Here is a 16,027-nt window from a genome sequence, read left to right on the forward strand (position 1 = left end):
CCTGCAACGAGTCCTAACGGTGTTTCTGTTTTGCAGCCAAGCGTTCGGGTCACTAATCGTTGGAAGTTCTAGCCCAAAATCACTATATAGGTAAGTGTTTCTTCATTGGCGCCATCCGTGGGACCTATTCAGTGACAGAACCTCATGGCAAGTGATCAGAACGTAGCAGATCAAACGATGACAAACAATAACTTGACGTTGGGGGCGAACCTCGGTACCACCACACAGCCTTCCCCAGCCGTTACGAGGTCGCTGGACCCAGAGTTCGAGGCAGAAGGACCACCGCCGGGTTTTGACAACATCACCACCGTCTCTTCCCAGACTGTGGTGACGAGTCCGTTTCTTTACATGCCCTCACAACTGCAATCAAGGGAGTTGGGGGGAGCTAGCGGTAATATGTTCACCCCAGCAACAACCACTAACGCACAAGCTTCACGCCTCTCCTCCATCCCTGTTATCGCATCGGCAAGCCACAGTGCCATCGCATTACAAACTAGCATGCCTCAATACTATCAACCTCTGATTTCCAACTCGATGCCACCGCTATACTCAGCGGCGCTCACGGCGACATTATCAACACCGCCTCACCAGCCGGTTGTCATGCCGGCCGGAGTCATGAACGCCCCCGTCACACCAGGAAACCAAGTATACTTTCAGGGGTATTGTTATGCACCCCCTTATGGGTATTTACACTCGTACGGGGGTTCAGCGTATCCGCTCCAGGGAACAGCGCAGGGTAGCACTCAATCGCCATACGCGGCTTACATGCCGCCTTGGTGGAATGTCCCAACGCCACAACCGGTTTATACCCAGACTCCGCCTACGGCTGAACCTGTGTATGACAGGGGAAACACGGTTAGACCCCGGGTGTCCCAAATAGGAAACCCTAGCCCTATAGTGGGAGCTGCCCCGGGTATGGACACCCCACCAACACAGCCTATAAATGTGGACGAAGATGAACTTACCAGACCGTACAAACCGGTAGACGCGACGTTTCGGTCTAAATTCACTCGAAGGATTGCCGAGGCTCCTATCAAGGAAAAACCCAAGATGCCCCAAACGGTTGGCAAGTATGATGGTCTCGTCGACCCGGATGATCATCTCAACTTATTCAAGAGCGCCGGCGAAGTGGCCTGTTGATCCATGCCCTTATGGTGCAAAATGTTCGTACAAACGCTAGTGGGCGCGGCCCGAGTTTGGTGGGATAGCCTGCCCACAGGCGAAATAGACAGCTTTGAAGATTTAGAATCAAAGTTTATCTTACAGTTTAGCCAGCAGCGCAGACACACGAAAGATAGAAACGAGCTCCTCCACATCCGTCGGCGAGAGAATGAGACGGTAGAAAACTTTATCATCAGATTTAACAAGGAAAGCCTGGCGATTCCGGGCGTGACGAATGATCTGGCATGTGGAGCTTTCCTCCAGGGGGTCAATGATGACGAGTTACTGAGAACGCTACATGGAAGGGATGGCGTACCCCCAATAATCGATGAAATACTTCGAATAGCCAAAGTATACGTCATACAAGAAAAGGCGGTAGCAGCTAGCCATGCAGCCAATAGGAAGAAAGAGGCCCTAAAGAATCAGGAGGAAAAAGATCACCGGGGATCCAAAAACAAAAATAGGGGAGACCGATACCAGAGAAACGACAAAGACGCACGGTATGACAGGCACCGAAACTCCTATTCAAGGAATGAGCCGTCGAAACCTCGATCCGAATACCCCAACTTAAGCAAGACACCGGCTGAAATTTTAGCCTCAGAAAACCTTAGGCTTAACCCACCAAAACCATTGAAAGACAACCCTAACAAGGATACGAGTAAATACTGTGAGTACCACAAGGGGAGCGGGCATGACACCAACGATTGTTTTCAGCTGAAAAAATAGATCGAATACTTTGTAAAGTCGGGCAAATTGGCACACCTAGTACGAGACATTAAGCAGGGCCCGCCTGCGTCAAAGAAGAAAATGACAAGGCGGCGGGCAAAAGGCCGCGTGAATTGAACATGGTGCACGCGGATATGGGAAGGGGGGCAAAACGGAGTTTCTCCACGCTCGAACCTTGGATGTTGGCAACAATGACCATAGAGCCTCGAATGGAGGACTTGCACCTCACTACAGATGCCCTGATCATATCCGCGGCAGTAGGAGACTACCGCATGAGGCGAATCCTGGTTGACACCGGGAGCTCGGAAGACATTATCTATGAGCATTGCTTCAATAGAATGCAACCAGAAGACAAAAAGTTGCTCGAATCGGTACACGCTCCAATAAAAGGGTTCACATGAGAAAAGGTCGACCCTATCGGTCAGATCACTTTCCCTGTAACTTTTGGGCAGTCACCTAAAGAAAGAACCATACTCCTGACCTTCCTTGTGGTCCACGCTGAGTCATACCACAATGTGATTATTGGAAGATTTACCCTGGGAAAACTAGATGCCATAGTCTCCACGGCAAGAGGGTTCATGAAGTTTCCTACCCCACGGGGTATTGCCACTGTGTTTCGTGATAAGATTGGAGAAGTACTAAGTACCAAAAGATGCCGCCAAGGGCCCACCGGAGCCACGGGTCCTGAAAGATGGGTACTAAGCACACGCCATCCAGACCAGATGGTCACAATTGGGGACACCCTGTCTCCAGAAATTAGAAACGACTTGAAACAACTGTTAAAAAGAAATGCTGACATCTTCGCTTTTGAACACTCTGACATGACAGGAGTCCCCCGTGATAAAGCAGAACACAAACTAGCAACGCTCCCAGGCGTTAAGCCGGTCGCACAGGGCAAGCGTAGTATGGCACCGGACCGACGGGCAGCGGTCGTTAAAGAAGTACGAAAATTAGTGGAAGCCGGAATCCTCAGGGAAGCACAATACCATACGTGGGTTTCCAACCCGGTTATGGTAAAAAAGCCAGATGGCATGTGGCGAATGTGCATCGATTTCAAAGATTTAAATAAGCCGTGCCCAAAGGATGCATACCCGCTACCCGAGATTGACTTAAAGGTCGACTCCCTAGTACCCTACCGATTCAAATGTTTCCTGGACGCGTATAAGGGGTACCATCAGATTAAGATGTCCAAAGAAGATGAAGAAAAAACAGCGTTTCACACCGATGTGGGCATCTTTTGTTACACAAAAATGCCTTTTGGCCTACGAAACGCAGGAGCTACTTATCAGAGGCTCATGGACAAGGTGTTCGAGACACAGATTGGGCGAAATTTGGAGGTCTATGTAGACGACCTTGTAATCAAAAGCAGCGAAGATAAGCAAATGTTAGCAGATATCGAAGAAACTTTTCAGCGGCTTAGAGAATATAACATAAAATTAAACCCAAAGAAATGCTCTTTCGGGGTGGAAGAAGGGAAGTTCCTGGGTGTAGTAGTCACCCGAGATGGTTTTAAAGCTAACCCAGAGAAGGTAGCCGCCATAGCGCGAATGCCTTTTCCACGAACACTGAAGGAAGCTCAAGCCTTAAATGGGCGGTTAGTAGCGATCAACAGGTTCTTGGCAAGACATGCCGAAAAATCATTACCCTTCATAAAGACGTTAAAAGATTGCCTCAACAAGAAAAACTTCAAATGGACCAACGAAGCAGAACAAGCTTTGCAAGACATGAAACGTTTCATAGAGGGGTTACTCATGCTGACAGCACCAAGGCCTAATGAAGTATTAAAGATGTACTTAGCGGCAGCTCATACGGCGGTAAGCGCTGTGCTCATGGTTGAACGAGATGGAAGGCAAACACCGATATATTACATAAGCCGGGTGTTAGCGGGGCCCGAAACGCGGTATCCCACACTGGAAAAGCTAGTCTTAGCACTGATACATGCTACAAGGCGACTGAGAAGATATTTTCAGGCACATCGCGTACAAGTCCTAACCAATTACCCACTGCAACAAGTCCTACACAAACCGGAGATTTCTGGCAGGCTGGCCAAGTGGGCAATTGAACTTGGCGCCTTGGATATTGAATATCAGAAACGAACAGCAGTTAAAGGGCAAGTAATTGCTGATTTTCTAGCCGAAATACCGGAAGGAGAAGCTATTGTGGACCCAGTCGTCCAGGACATCCCGGAATCCAGCACTGCCCGACAAACTTGGAAACTATACACTGATGAATCATCTAGTGGAAAGGGATCTGGAGCTGGCTTAATGCTGATAAGTCCAGATGAAATCAGGCTAATGTACGCCTTACGTTTCGATTTCGAATGTTCTAACAACGAAGCGGAATACGAGGCACTACTAGCAGGTCTGAGGATGGCAAAATCTATGGGGGCGGCAAGGGTAGACGCGTACGTTGACTCGCTGCTGGTCAACAATCAGGTAAACGAGACGTACGAAGCCAAAGATGAATCAATGGCAAAATACTTGGCAAAAACAAAGGAACTCATGGATTCTTTTGACAACGTCAAGCTCAATCATGTACATAGAGGCAAGAATCAAATAGCAGATGCTCTCAGTAAACTCGCCACCTCAGGTATGGAAAAGAAAGTCAAAGTCGAAACGCTGCAGACGCGCTCAATTGAACCGCGGAATGTTTCCGCCATTACAGCGGAAGAGCCTTGCTGGTACACTCCGGTTCTACGTTTCCTTGAAACAGGGGAGCTACCTCCCGCCAAGGGCGAAGCACAGAAGATACAAACGAAAGCATTGCAATATGAGATCAATAATGGTATCCTATATAGAAAATCTTACCTGGGCCCACTGCTGCGATGTGTCACACCCCGAAATATCAGAGCTGGCGTGACTGGACCGGTATCTTCATTGCACAGCGGAAGCAAAAAGCTAAGACTTCTAAACAATGAACGCCCGCTAAGTACTCGAAATCCCGTGGGTTCTTCTATTCCAACCGTTCCGTAGTTTTGAAAAATGCAACCTGAGAAAGAACATGCGAAAAAATCAACATAAAGTTGAGCGAGTTCATAGTTTGTTTTGAAAAGGTTTAAAATAAATCTTTTTGATAACCGGTTTAAAAGTTTTTGAGAAAATATAGTAAAATTATTTTCTTGGCATGATATATGAAAAACTGTGAGTCTAGCCCACAATAGTCTTTGTAAGCAGGACCAACTCGTCCTCTTACTTGTACATAAGTTGAAAACGTTACCAATGTTTGTAAATCCATGTATTTGTGAGTTTATGTCAAATGAATCTTAAAGACATTTGAAAGTTTAGCTGTCGAAATTCGGCATGTAAAGCGTAAATGAATATGTTGATCATTAATGTGTAGCTAGGACATTAATATGTGTGCCGACATAGGAAGCCACCAACCCGTAAGCGATTTAGTACCGGTCCACCCGGCGAGGGTAACAAAGGAAACTCCATGTGGTCACACAAGGACTCGTGAGTGGGGCTCGCCCTGTACCCGATAGATCTACCCCCTTTGTTCCGTGGTCTTAAACAAGATTAATGGTGCTTTAAGTATCAGCCTATTCGCACGTGATCTACTAATTCATTTTGTTGCTTAACCATACCATAGTAACATGTATTTCCCCCCGAGAGTTATAAAACCGAAAACGTTTAAAAGAAAAGGGGAACATGAACTCACTGGGTGGTCTCGTTTTGCGTACGCAGACAAACCCAGTCTCGTTGTTGTAGCTAGGACATTCCCGTCTCTAGACATGAAAATCATGCACGTTTCGTAGATACGCGTGTGTTTTGTAAAACCGGTATGTTTAGTATAAAGCGTTCGTAAACCGTTTAAGTTCCTTGAAATCCATTCGTAAAACGATTTAAAAGTATGAGTTTTCGTTCATCGAAAAGTTGTTTGTTTTTGCAAAAACTTGCATGTCTTTCCACCCCCGAAAACATTTGTAAAAATGTAAAACTAGAAAAGGTGGGGGTTATGAACTCACCTGGACTTCCATGTGCAATCATAGCCTAGCGTGATTCCGTAGTGTCGTTCCAAGAACATGAATTGGCTAGCGTGGACCTATGACATTCCTACGAAGGAATACTAATGAGTTTTCTAAACAAACGTAGCTAAACTACGTGTCCGAGCTCTACTGAATCGTTAACTAAACGATTCTAAGGTGTTATTATTTTGGTTTAGAATAACCAAAATCTTGGTTATCTGGTCCCGTTTATAATCGGGATAAAACTAAGTCACGAAATCGACTTAGTTTTCAAGTGTTAAGATATATATTTATATACATATAAATATAAGTATACTTACAAAGTCGTATTAGTCGTCGCGAATAGAAGGCGTAGATAAATAGTAGTACGATTTTCTTAGCTTTCGTAAGACGTAAGTGAGTAAGATGTGTGCGTATATATATATCTACATATATATATTCAAAATCTTGACATTTGAAATATAAATTTCGACTTTTGAAATAAATATAAATCGTTATATTTATTTTAGAGAAAATGTATGAAGTCGTGGTGTGAAATAAATATTCGAATTTAGATGTTTGAAATATGTATGCACGTTATATTTACCGTATAAAAGTGCTCGGAATATCGATGTTTGAAATAATTATAAACCTTATGTTTATTTTAAATAAGTATCGATTTTTGTTAACTCATAACGTCGTCAAAATAAATATGTCTTTTATATTTATCTTCTAGGAAACTTTCAGATTTCGATAAGTGTCGTTTTTAGGATATAATCGCGCGTCGTGTATCGGATTTTTAGGAAAAACGGACAGAGTTTCCTCTGTTTTTGGACGATCCCGACAATCAAAGTGTCGATATTTTATCAAAATTCAACAATATTTCAATCAAACAATATATGTATATGATTTTCGCCAAAATACGCCAAAAATTAAACGTATATAAAACTAAATAAACGACGGTTCGAGCTCGGTCGCGTAAACTAAAAATATACGAATCTATATATAAAGTTTAACGCATCGTTAACACTTTACCGGGTCATGCGTTGACCGCGTTTGACCTGTTTGACCGTGTGTTGACCGAGTCGTTGACCGAGTCGTTGACCGTACCCGAAGCTTGACCAGAAACACCCGAACATGAATCTGAGAAGAGTAACTTGCTGACTTGTTGACCGAACCTTGACCCGATCACCAAACCCGAGTTGACCAGGGCCCGACTGAGTTGACCGAGTTAACTCGGTTGACCGAGTTGACTGAAACCACATCTGAAGTTGACCATTATGGCCGTACCGAACCCGATCTTAGCCGAGACCCGAATTCCGAACTCGAATCTGTCCAAAACTTGAACCACATCAAAATCTACATACGAACTGAACAAAACAAAACAAAACCTGAAATTTGAACCTGCTGACCTGAACCGAGTCCACTGCGAACCCTTGAAGCGACCCGAAACAAATTTAAACACTTGAACCGCAACCATCTTTGAACCTGAACAAGAACAGCACCGGAGGCACCACCGTCGCCGCCGTCGCAGACGGCGATGCCGTTTCCTCTGCTCCGTCTCTTTCTCTCTCGCTGTGTCTGTGACAACTCGAATTCTAGACCTACTTTGTGAACCGTATGTGAATATGTTATGCTTTTACGAGATTTAATTTATATGAATGATACGTTATTGTGTGCCTTATGTGTATATATGTTATGTGAATGTACACGAACCCAAACCACACAACTGATCCGATCGCATAACATTACAACCGAGTACACGAGCCCTTTGGGCCACACCTTGCTCACGGAACCACTAGGTAGCCGAGTGGGCTCGGCCCACTCCCCCACTCGCAACACAAAACCAGAATTAAGGGTTTTGTTTCTTTGTTTTTGGCAAAACACAAACACACACATACCAAACTCTCTCCCTCTCTCTCTCTCGGAATCGTCTCTCTCTCGGACCGGAGATCGCACCTTTGAAGTTCTCGGCTCCGTCCTTTGTTTACATCTCGGTTAGTATTTAATAGTGTGATTCTATGATTGTATGACTTGGTATGTGTTGTTGGTATTTGGAATTCATGATCGATTAGGGTGTATGCTAATATATAGAATTACCTTCGGTGATATATGTTGATGTGCTAGAACAGAACCGAATTATATATTACTGATTAGTCGATGTTCTTAGTGTTAAATCGGCTGAATTGCTTGTGCTTGTAACCGGCTATGTGTGTGCATTGACTTAATCGGATTAATTGATTTATTCCGGCTATATGGTTATATGAATTGCTATGATTCTGCTCGTACATTAAAATATGTTCATGTATGTTCGGTTAGGGTTCGTGATAAGAATATGTGAATTATCCTTGTTTGATCTATAAAGTTCCCGGATAGAAACTGTTAATTGATTTGATTTTTGGAAACTATTGATGATAATTGATACGTATAACTGAACTGCATGAAATCAGGGAAAACTGTTACATTCTTGGTTGCGACTCAGATTGTGAGTCGGAACCCACAGTCTCGACTCGAGACCACGCAGCAACATCAGCCGAGACCATGGTTGCGAGTCCCGTTGCGACTCGTAACCGGACCATGACAAGCCGTAATCACCATTGCGACTCGCAACCTCCTGTTGCGACTCGTAATCAGCTGCTGTGACTCGTAACCCCCGGTTGCGACTCGAGATCCCCGTTGCGACTCGAGACCGGCTATGCACAAACACTGTTTTGGGCCTACACTGTCACGGGCCCAATCTTATGACTGTTATGTTATTGGACTGCTTATCTGTTGGGCCGAAATGTTATTTGATGGTTTGTATTTGGGCTGTTTGTAATCCGGGCTAAGGCATTGGTTCGCACATGAATGTTTATGCTATGCTCTTACTTGTTCACATGCATACGTGATTCTTGCCATGATTATATGTGTATACATACATGCAGCACATACGTGCAATAGTTGAGTATGAACCTAACTTGCATAAGTAACCTTGATAGGACGTGGTTGATCCCTTACTTGTATACTTGAGCATTTTATTGTCTGCCGAGCAAACCCAGGTGAGTTCACACTCCTACTAAGGCATGGGATTCCCGGGTCGTGGGAATGGGATAAAGGTTACCATTGACTAAGAACGTACATATGCATTCCTAGACTATCACCTACCATGATCCTCGGATGTCAGGACGGTTTCGTAGGTTAGGATAACACCTACGAGGTCATATGCCAATTACTGCCTCGGATGTCAGGCACGCACGTAAAACCTACGTGTACGCATTACTTACTTCTATCCTCGGTACAAAGGATACGTACGTAAAACCTACGTACACCCCCGCGTCTCCTATCCTCGGTTGTGAAGGATACGTGCGTAAAACCTACGTACACCCCATACGCGCTACTGTTCTCGGAAGAAGAACAGGGATGATACGATTATTTGATACGAATAGTCTAGTGGTCACATAACATGGGAAGCCCCCACCTGTACAACTTACTATCGGCCCAGTAGAGCCACCCGTTATTTACTGTTACGCATTTACTTACTGTGAACTCGCTCAACTAGTTTGTTGATCATTCTGTTACATGCCTTGCAGATCGTTAGGTACTTGAAGCTTGCACAAGGAGGAGCCGGTCGTTGTGGGCAAGGATCGTATTACTTTGTTAGACACTTATGACATTTCAGTAATTTTAACTTGGGTTTACAACAATGCTTCCGCTACTTAAACCATGCTCGGTTTTGAAACATCGATCATGTCATGATGAACTACTTTAATGACTTTTATTATTATTAAATGCTATGTTTGATATGATTGATGGTTTGATCCTGGTCATGTCACGCTCCCAAGCGGTGGTACTCCGCGTGTGGATTTTTGGGGGTGTGACAGATTGGTATCAGAGCCATTGGTTATAGAGAACTTGGTTTTAATATGGGAAAAAGTTTTTATTAAAACCAGACTATAACCCGAACAGTGCTCTCAACGATCCACAACGACGCTTCGCTACACGTGCAAGACTCGACATTTTAGGTAATAAGGTTTATGTTTACTGCCTACTTGCTAGAATTACTTAGAACTTTGCTCGTGGTATGCTTAGACTACAATGCTCACTATTTGCTATTGCTTAAGAACCCTTACGTGCTTACACTTTTCTGTCATCGCACTATTCGCGAACTTTTCTCACCTATTTCGCCTTTGACATGAAGATCAATGGCTGGAAGAATCAACATGACACAAGCCCAGTTAGAGGCTCTTGTTCAAGCCCAAGTTGCTGCGGCAGTTGCAGCAGCTCAAGCAGGTAGTATACCCTGCAGTATAGGCACACACTAGGATCTTTAGATCCTACATTAACTCTCGTATTTAACTTCATCCTATTCGTACACAATAGGTCAACACGCGCAGCAGCCTGTCTGCACTTTCAAGAACTTCATGGACTGTCGTCCAAATTCTTTCAGCGGCACCGAGGGGGCAGTGGGACTCCTCCATTGGTTTGAAAAGCTAGAATCAGTATTCGAAATGTGCGAGTGCCCTGAGGCTCGCAAGGTCAAGTTTGCCACCGGCACTTTAGAAGGAATCGCGCTAACCTGGTGGAACGCGCAGGTGCAAATTCTGGGGTTGGCAGCTGCTAACGCCACACCCTGGAACGATTTTAAGGAACTTATCAAGAGAGAGTATTGTACGCGTGAAGATATTCACAAGTTGGAAGACGAGCTGTATAATCTGAAAATGGTTGGGTCGGAGATTGAAGCGTATACCAAGCGGTCAAACGAGCTGGCCGTGCTGTGTCCAACTATGGTAGACCCTCCATACAAGCGTATCGAGATGTATCTCAAGGGGTTGGCACCAGAAATCCAGAGCCACGTTACCTCGGCTAACCTCGACAACATCCAGGAAATCCAGCGTCTCGCTCATCGCATCACCGATCAGGCAGTGGATCAGAATAAACTGCCTAAGCGTGTCAGCGCTACTGCTACAGTCACTCCTTCAGCTACTCCCGTTACCCTCAGTGACAACAAGAGGAAATGGGAGGGGGATTCAAGCAAAGCATCAGTTTCAGTTCAGTCCCAGAATCAACAGCGAAAGACTGACAACTATCAAAGCCCTAACCAGCAGTCGTCAGGTAGCCACAGGCAGGGTGGATATCGCGGAAATCTTCCAAAGTGCAACAACTGCAACAGGCACCACAACGGCCAGTGTACCAAGGGTCGTTGTCAAAGATGCCTCAAGATGGGTCACGAGGCCAAAGACTGTAGAAGCCTTCGTCCTGCGAACCAAAATCAGCAGCAGCCTCACGCTCAGCCTAACCAACAACAGGGCAACAAGGGATGCTACAATTGTGGTGCTGAAGGCCACATCAAGAGACACTGCCCACAGCTCAACAGGAACCAGAACAACAACAACAACAACCAGGGCAACGGCAACAACAACAACGGAGGAAATAACAACGGCAATGAAGCTCGGGGACGCGCTTTTGTGCTAGGTCGAGGTGACGCAGTGAACGATCCCAACGTTGTTATGGGTAAGTTTATCCTCGACAATATTTACGTTACTGTTTTGTTTGATTCGGGTGCGGATACAAGCTATATGTCTGTGAAAATGTGTCAACTGCTAAAACGTGCACCAACACTTTTACCCACCAAGCATGTAGTAGAGTTAGCTAATGGTAAAAGTCTAGAAGCCACGCACGTAGTTCAGGGTTGTAATCTTATCCTAGCTGGTCAAGCCTTCTCTATTGATCTCATACCCATAGTTTTGGGTAGTTTCGACGTCGTGATTGGGATGGATTGGTTATCCCAACACCAGGCAGAAATCTTATGCAGCGAGAAGATAATTCGTATTCCACGTTCTGGTCAAGAACCTCTCGAAGTCCAAGGCGACAAGAGTGGTGCTGTGGTTGGCATCATCTCATTCTTGAAAGCTCAGAAGTGCTTACGTAAAGGTCACACAGCCATTTTGGCTCTTGTTTCGGATGCATCGACGAAGGAAAAGAAATTGGAGGATATACCAGTCGTATGTGACTTCCCTCAGGTGTTTCCTGAAGACTTACCTGGCTTACCGCCTCATCGTCAGGTCGAATTTCAGATCGAGCTCACTCCAGGAGCAGCACCTATAGCTCGCGCACCATATCGTCTAGCTCCATCAGAATTGGAAGAATTGTCAAAGCAGCTACAAGAGCTCTTGGAAAAGGGCTTCATTCGTCCAAGCTCTTCGCCTTGGGGAGCTCCAGTGCTTTTCGTGAAAAAGAAAGACGGTACGTTCAGGATGTGTATAGACTACAGGGAACTGAACAAGGTGACGGTGAAGAACCGTTATCCTCTTCCACGCATAGACGACTTATTCGACCAGTTGCAAGGGTCGTGTTACTATTCCAAGATAGACTTGAGGTCTGGGTACCATCAGCTGAGAGTCCGGGATGAGGACGTCTCCAAGACAGCCTTCAGAACTCGTTATGGACACTACGAGTTTCTCGTCATGCCATTTGGGTTAACGAACGCGCCTGCAGTATTCATGGATCTTATGAACAGGGTGTGCAAACCCTATCTCGACAAGTTCGTCATTGTTTTCATCGACGACATTCTGATTTACTCCAAGAGTCAGGAGGAACATGAGCAGCATCTCCGTCTTATTTTGGAACTCCTTCGGAAGGAACAGTTGTACGCCAAGCTTTCTAAATGCGACTTCTGGCTTCGTGAAGTCCACTTCTTAGGCCATGTGGTGAACAGGGATGGGATCCATGTCGATCCATCCAAGGTAGACTCGATCAGGAACTGGCCTGCACCGCGTACGCCAACGGAAATACGCCAATTCTTGGGTTTGGCGGGTTACTACAGACGGTTTATCAAAGACTTTTCAAAGATCGCGCAACCACTTACACTACTGACACAGAAGGGTGTCACCTACCGTTGGGGCAACACGCAGGAAACTGCTTTTCAGTACCTAAAGGATAGACTTTGCAGCGCACCTATTCTTTCATTGCCAGAGGGCACAGAAGACTTCGTAGTGTATTGTGATGCATCCATCCAGGGTCTTGGATGTGTGTTGATGCAACGTGATAAAGTGATAGCCTACGCCTCTCGTCAACTAAAGGTTCATGAACGAAACTACACGACGCACGATCTAGAGCTGGGAGCTGTTGTTTTCGCGCTTAAGATATGGCGACACTACCTGTACGGTACCAGGTGCACGATTTACACCGATCACAGGAGTCTCGAGCATATCCTTAAGCAGAAGGATTTGAACATGCGTCAACGACGATGGGTCGAGTTACTTAACGACTACGAATGCGCCATCAAATACCATCCAGGCAAAGCCAATGTTGTGGCTGACGCTCTAAGTCGAAAGGACACCTTACCGAAGCGCGTGCGAGCGCTACAGCTTACGATTCAGTCTAACCTTCCAGCACAGATACGAAATGCTCAGGTAGAAGCATTGAAGCCCGAAAACGTCAAGGCTGAAGCCTTACGCGGCTCACGACAGCAAATGGAACAAAAGGAAGACGGCGCCTACTACGTAACGGGCCGGATTTGGGTCCCTCTCTATGGCGGTCTACGCGAACTTGTAATGGATGAAGCGCACAAGTCTCGCTACTCGGTACATCCAGGGTCAGATAAAATGTACCACGACATCAGCACTACTTATTGGTGGCCTAGCATGAAGGCCCACATCGCTACGTACGTTGGAAAATGTTTGACCTGTGCGAGAGTCAAGGTCGAATATCAGAAGCCAGCTGGTCTACTTCAGCAGCCTAAGATACCTCAATGGAAATGGGAAGAATTTTCCATGGATTTTGTTACAGGCTTACCTAGATCTCAGCGTGGGAACGATACAATATGGGTCATAGTTGATCGACTCACCAAGTCTGCACACTTCCTGCCGATTAAGGAAACGGACAAGTTCTCCACTCTCGCAGACGTCTATCTTAAAGAAGTTGTTTCGAGGCACGGAGTGCCCACCTCTATTATTTCGGATCGCGATGCACGATTCACGTCAGAGCTCTGGCAAGCAATGCACAAATCTTTCGGCTCACGATTAGACATGAGCACTGCATATCATCCTCAGACGGATGGGCAGTCTGAGCGAACGATCCAAACGCTTGAAGACATGCTTCGGGCATGCGTTATCGATTTCGGCAATGGCTGGGAAAAGCACCTCCCATTGGTGGAGTTTTCATACAATAACAGTTACCATATCAGCATTCAAGCCGCTCCATTCGAGGCATTGTACGGACGTAAATGCCGGTCACCTCTCTGTTGGGCAGAGGTGGGGGATAGTCAGATCACGGGTCCAGAGATTGTAGTGGACGCCACAGAAAAGATAGCACAGATACGACAACGCATGGCGGCAGCACGCGACCGTCAGAAAGCCTACGCGGACAAGCGTAGAAAGCCTTTGGAATTTTAGGTCGGGGACTGAGTTTTACTAAAAGTTTCACCCTGGAAGGGTGTGGTACGTTTTGGCAAAAAGGGGCAAACTGAATCCGCGGTACGTCGGACCATTCGAAATCTTAGAAAAGATTGGCAAGGTAGCCTACAAGTTGAACCTACCAGCTGAACTCGGAGCAGTTCACAATGTCTTTCATGTGTCGAACCTAAAGAAGTGCTTATCAGATGAAACCCTCATTATTCCTTTTAAGGAACTCACTATCGACGAGCGGTTGCAGTTCGTCGAGGAACCAGTAGAAATCACGGACCGGGATGTGAAGGTCCTCAAAAGCAAGAGAATCCCTCTTGTTCGAGTTCGTTGGAACTCCACACGTGGCCCAGAGTACACCTGGGAACGCGAAGACAGGATGACAGAAAAGTACCCCCAGTTATTCGGAACCAATGCTACCACCACTGAGGCTGAAGCTACTACTTCGGAATTTCGGGACGAAATTCCAGATCAACGGGGGGAGGATGTGACACCCCAGGAAAACCAGTGAACGCTATAACTTACCTAGCTTCCTCAGTGAGTGCATACCAAATTTCGGGACGAAATTTCCAATTAGTTGGGGATAATGTGACAACTCGAATTCTAGACCTACTTTGTGAACCGTATGTGAATATGTTATGCTTTTACGAGATTTAATTTATATGAATGATACGTTATTGTGTGCCTTATGTGTATATATGTTATGTGAATGTACACGAACCCAAACCACACAACTGATCCGATCGCATAACATTACAACCGAGTACACGAGCCCTTTGGGCCACACCTTGCTCACGGAATCACTAGGTAGCCGAGTGGGCTCGGCCCACTCCCCCACTCGCAACACAAAACCAGAATTAAGGGTTTTGTTTCTTTGTTTTTGGCAAAACACAAACACACACATACCAAACTCTCTCCCTCTCTCTCTCTCGGAATCGTCTCTCTCTCGGACCGGAGATCGCACCTTTGAAGTTCTCGGCTCCGTCCTTTGTTTACATCTCGGTTAGTATTTAATAGTGTGATTCTATGATTGTATGACTTGGTATGTGTTGTTGGTATTTGGAATTCATGATCGATTAGGGTGTATGCTAATATATAGAATTACCTTCGGTGATATATGTTGATGTGCTAGAACAGAACCGAATTATATATTACTGATTAGTCGATGTTCTTCGTGTTAAATCGGCTGAATTGCTTGTGCTTGTAACCGGCTATGTGTGTGCATTGACTTAATCGGATTAATTGATTTATTCCGGCTATATGGTTATATGAATTGCTATGATTCTGCTCGTACGTTAAAATATGTTCATGTATGTTCGGTTAGGGTTCGTGATAAGAATATGTGAATTATCCTTGTTTGATCTATAAAGTTCCCGGATAGAAACTGTTAATTGATTTGATTTTTGGAAACTATTGATGATAATTGATACGTATAACTGAACTGCATGAAATCAGGGAAAACTGTTACATTCTTGGTTGCGACTCAGATTGCGAGTCGGAACCCACAGTCTCGACTCGAGACCACGCAGCAACATCAGCCGAGACCATGGTTGCGAGTCCCGTTGCGACTCGTAACCGGACCATGACAAGCCGTAATCACCATTGCGACTCGCAACCTCCTGTTGCGACTCGTAATCAGCTGCTGTGACTCGTAACCCCCGGTTGCGACTCGAGATCCCCGTTGCGACTCGAGACCGGCTATGCACAAACACTGTTTTGGGCCTACACTGTCACGGGCCCAATCTTATGACTGTTATGTTATTGGACTGCTTATCTGTTGGGCCGAAATGTTATTTGATGGTTTGTATTTGGGCTG

General features: G+C 45.5%; 1 protein-coding gene across 1 annotated transcript; it reads left to right on the top strand.

Annotated features, from left to right (window-relative positions):
- The first annotated feature begins 144 nt into the window (after positions 1-144).
- LOC110900952 (mucin-2-like) lies at positions 145-1,140 on the top strand. The gene has a single exon (XM_022147806.1). The coding sequence runs from the start codon at positions 145-147 to the stop codon at positions 1,138-1,140; it is 996 nt and encodes a 331-aa protein (XP_022003498.1).
- The last annotated feature ends 14,887 nt before the right edge of the window (positions 1,141-16,027 follow it).

The sequence above is a fragment of the Helianthus annuus genome, chromosome 13, assembly GCF_002127325.2.
Source record: "Helianthus annuus cultivar XRQ/B chromosome 13, HanXRQr2.0-SUNRISE, whole genome shotgun sequence".
NCBI classification, from domain to species: Eukaryota; Viridiplantae; Streptophyta; class Magnoliopsida; order Asterales; family Asteraceae; genus Helianthus; species Helianthus annuus.